Source organism: Montipora foliosa, chromosome 6 (assembly GCF_036669935.1).
Source record: "Montipora foliosa isolate CH-2021 chromosome 6, ASM3666993v2, whole genome shotgun sequence".
NCBI lineage: Eukaryota > Metazoa > Cnidaria > Anthozoa > Scleractinia > Acroporidae > Montipora > Montipora foliosa.
The window spans coordinates 33174519-33177018 of NC_090874.1; the positions used below are offsets into that span (position 1 = coordinate 33174519).

At 43.4% G+C, this 2500-nt stretch overlaps 1 protein-coding gene across 1 annotated transcript in view; it reads right to left on the reverse strand.

The window, feature by feature from the left end:
- Positions 1–521: 521 nt before the first annotated feature.
- The window catches only part of LOC138007167 (small ribosomal subunit protein mS39-like), a 51662-nt gene continuing 49683 nt past the window's right edge, over positions 522–2500 (reverse strand). The window contains exon 31 of the mRNA XM_068853924.1: positions 522–1299. Coding sequence (XP_068710025.1) covers positions 1288–1299 — 12 coding nt within the window. The 3' untranslated portion in view covers positions 522–1287. The remainder of the gene's footprint in view (positions 1300–2500) is intronic.

The window sequence follows — 2500 nt, forward strand, 5'->3', positions numbered from 1 at the left end:
GCAATGGTATACGGATAAATCGGGCTCAGACCAAAGCCCGAATGGAAAATGAGCACAAACAGCGTATTCAAAACATTCTGTGGGAGATTGGGGTTCGTCCTGGTCCGGATAGGGACTTAGTTCGTGCGGCGGTGCAATACTGACATGAAGATCAGGTGGGGAATTGCCCAAAAGTGGCGGAATTTTTTGCGGGGGTGCACGATTTCTGGCCGGAACCCAGTGATAATAAGGACGATTGTGATGACCGTGTTCTGGATCCCTTCATCGACCCGCCACGTCACTAAGGAACAAACTCTTGTAAATAGTACCGTTGCTGTTTTTTCTTGTACATTAAAACCTGTTTAATTCCATGCTCTTGTTTGTTGTTTGCGGGGTCTGGGTCCTTTTTGGCTATTTTTAGTAACAGAGTGAACACATTCCACTACTAACCAATCACAAGGCAAGAAATTTGAAATCCATCAATCAGATCGCTCCATTTCCAACCGTCAAAACCGGTACAAATAGCACTATACAAATACTGGTAATATAAAGCGTACAATTTTAATCACCCTGCTTAGTAAAACTCGGCCAAGATGTGGATTTCCAGGGGAAGAAATAATAAAAACGTTAGATTTTAACCACGAAGTCCCACTCCGCTGAATCTTAAATGGCACCGACTCCCTTCAGCGTCAATACGGAGGGTTGGCTCGGGTGGAGTCGCTGACGTAGCTCAATTGAATTCCAAGAGACAGTCCATCATAATCCTTTTCGACACTTTACGCCGACGGAAATTAAGATGAAGTGGTACCCCTTTGTCCTAAAGGAAACCTCCTGAAAAACAGCTGTGACTTTCAACTACGACACGACACTGTACCATGTTAACTTTCTATCATCAGTCATACATCTATGTATCTCTGATGTTTGTGATACAAACTACCAGCTGATCTAGAATCGATTTAGTAGTAGGTGCGAAAATATCGCACTTTGATCCATTGCTTCAATTGTGGTGGTGTGGCTTATCACACTCGCGTGCAATGAATGGTTCAACTCAAGAATTCGCATGGAAGCAAATGTCAAGAATGATAAAAACATTTACCAATAACAACACTATTTATAAAAATGCAGTGCAAAGTTGTTCCTAGCCAGTGGCCAAGTTGCAAATGTATTGCTCAGTTCCCTTTGTTTTTATCTTGGCAGAGGATTTGTGAAATCATCGTTGGGGATCTTTCGTCCTGTGAAGTACTGTTCATGGATACGGCATTCCTGCTTTGCTAGAGCTTTGAATAGCCTTGTTCTGTGCCATGATTGTCACTCGTTAAACTGCAACAATAAATTACATTGTAATGAGGAAGATGTTGGATTTCAACCCTGGTGAAAGGAGAATAGTTAACTTTGTCCGACGGTGAATCGGGGATACTCGGAAAATACCCAAGTGTTCGATTGTGGGAGTCGAACCTACGATATCCTATTAAACTAAGTTCAGGTGACAACTGACTGGCTCCCTTGAGGTTCCTATAGCTCGGTGGTAGAGCAACCGAACTAATAATCGGAAAACCGTACATTCGACTCCTGCAAAGAAGAACTCGGATTTTTTTTCAGAATGATGATCTCTTCATGAAGTACGTTGCTCAGTATTCGTATTTGTGGATTTGTGTATTTATGGATTAAGGGACAATGCCCACTTTGAGAGGCAACAATAGGACACATACTCCCTTACACATCTGGATCTTTGAGCATTTACTCTCCCAACCAGGCGGAAGACAGACCTCAACACCGGGCGTTATGCCCTCTTCTTGGCGAATAGTGGGTGGGATCTTTTACCTCCCACAGGGTTATGAAAATTGATGGGTTGTGAGCCGGGGGCCTACGGTCTATCATGCTTATCTGAGAAGACTAGAGTCTCTCCCTTTGCAGATGTTATTGCAAAGCTTCAGTTATTTAAAGACCCTGCGTTTTGATCATGTGACCTCCCGCACAAAATCCGATGCTCAACCAACTGAGCCAACCTGGCGGTCGTCGGTCATCATGGCCTCCACCTTGATGTCTGTTTTGGTTGGAAAAACATGGCAGCTGATCTCGTCATTTTCCTGCTTTAATACTTGAAAACGGAACCAATTCTATGATATTTGCTTTACACGTTTTCCCAATCGCTCAGTGGCCGATCACCCGAGACGTTCGTTATTTCCTCTATTAAAACAGTCTCAGTTGTGCTTTGGTCTCCCTGAATTTCTTACACGACTTCCTCTACCCTGTTTAACGATACTCCATCAGAACAGTTTGCGCATGCAATGTTTCATTTTACACTTGGCCAATACCACAGCTGTCCAACATTATCAACAACAGTTTCTGCCTACCCTTCCGTGATCAAAAGGCGATCAAATGTTTCTGCTTGTTTGATCAAACGTTTGAAGTACTACTATCGTCCACGTTGTTCAAAAACACAAAACACGCAAAACTGGACGATGTCGGGAGTGCTGCTGGTAGCGCCTGTGCAAATGGATGTACAAAACACTAACACGAG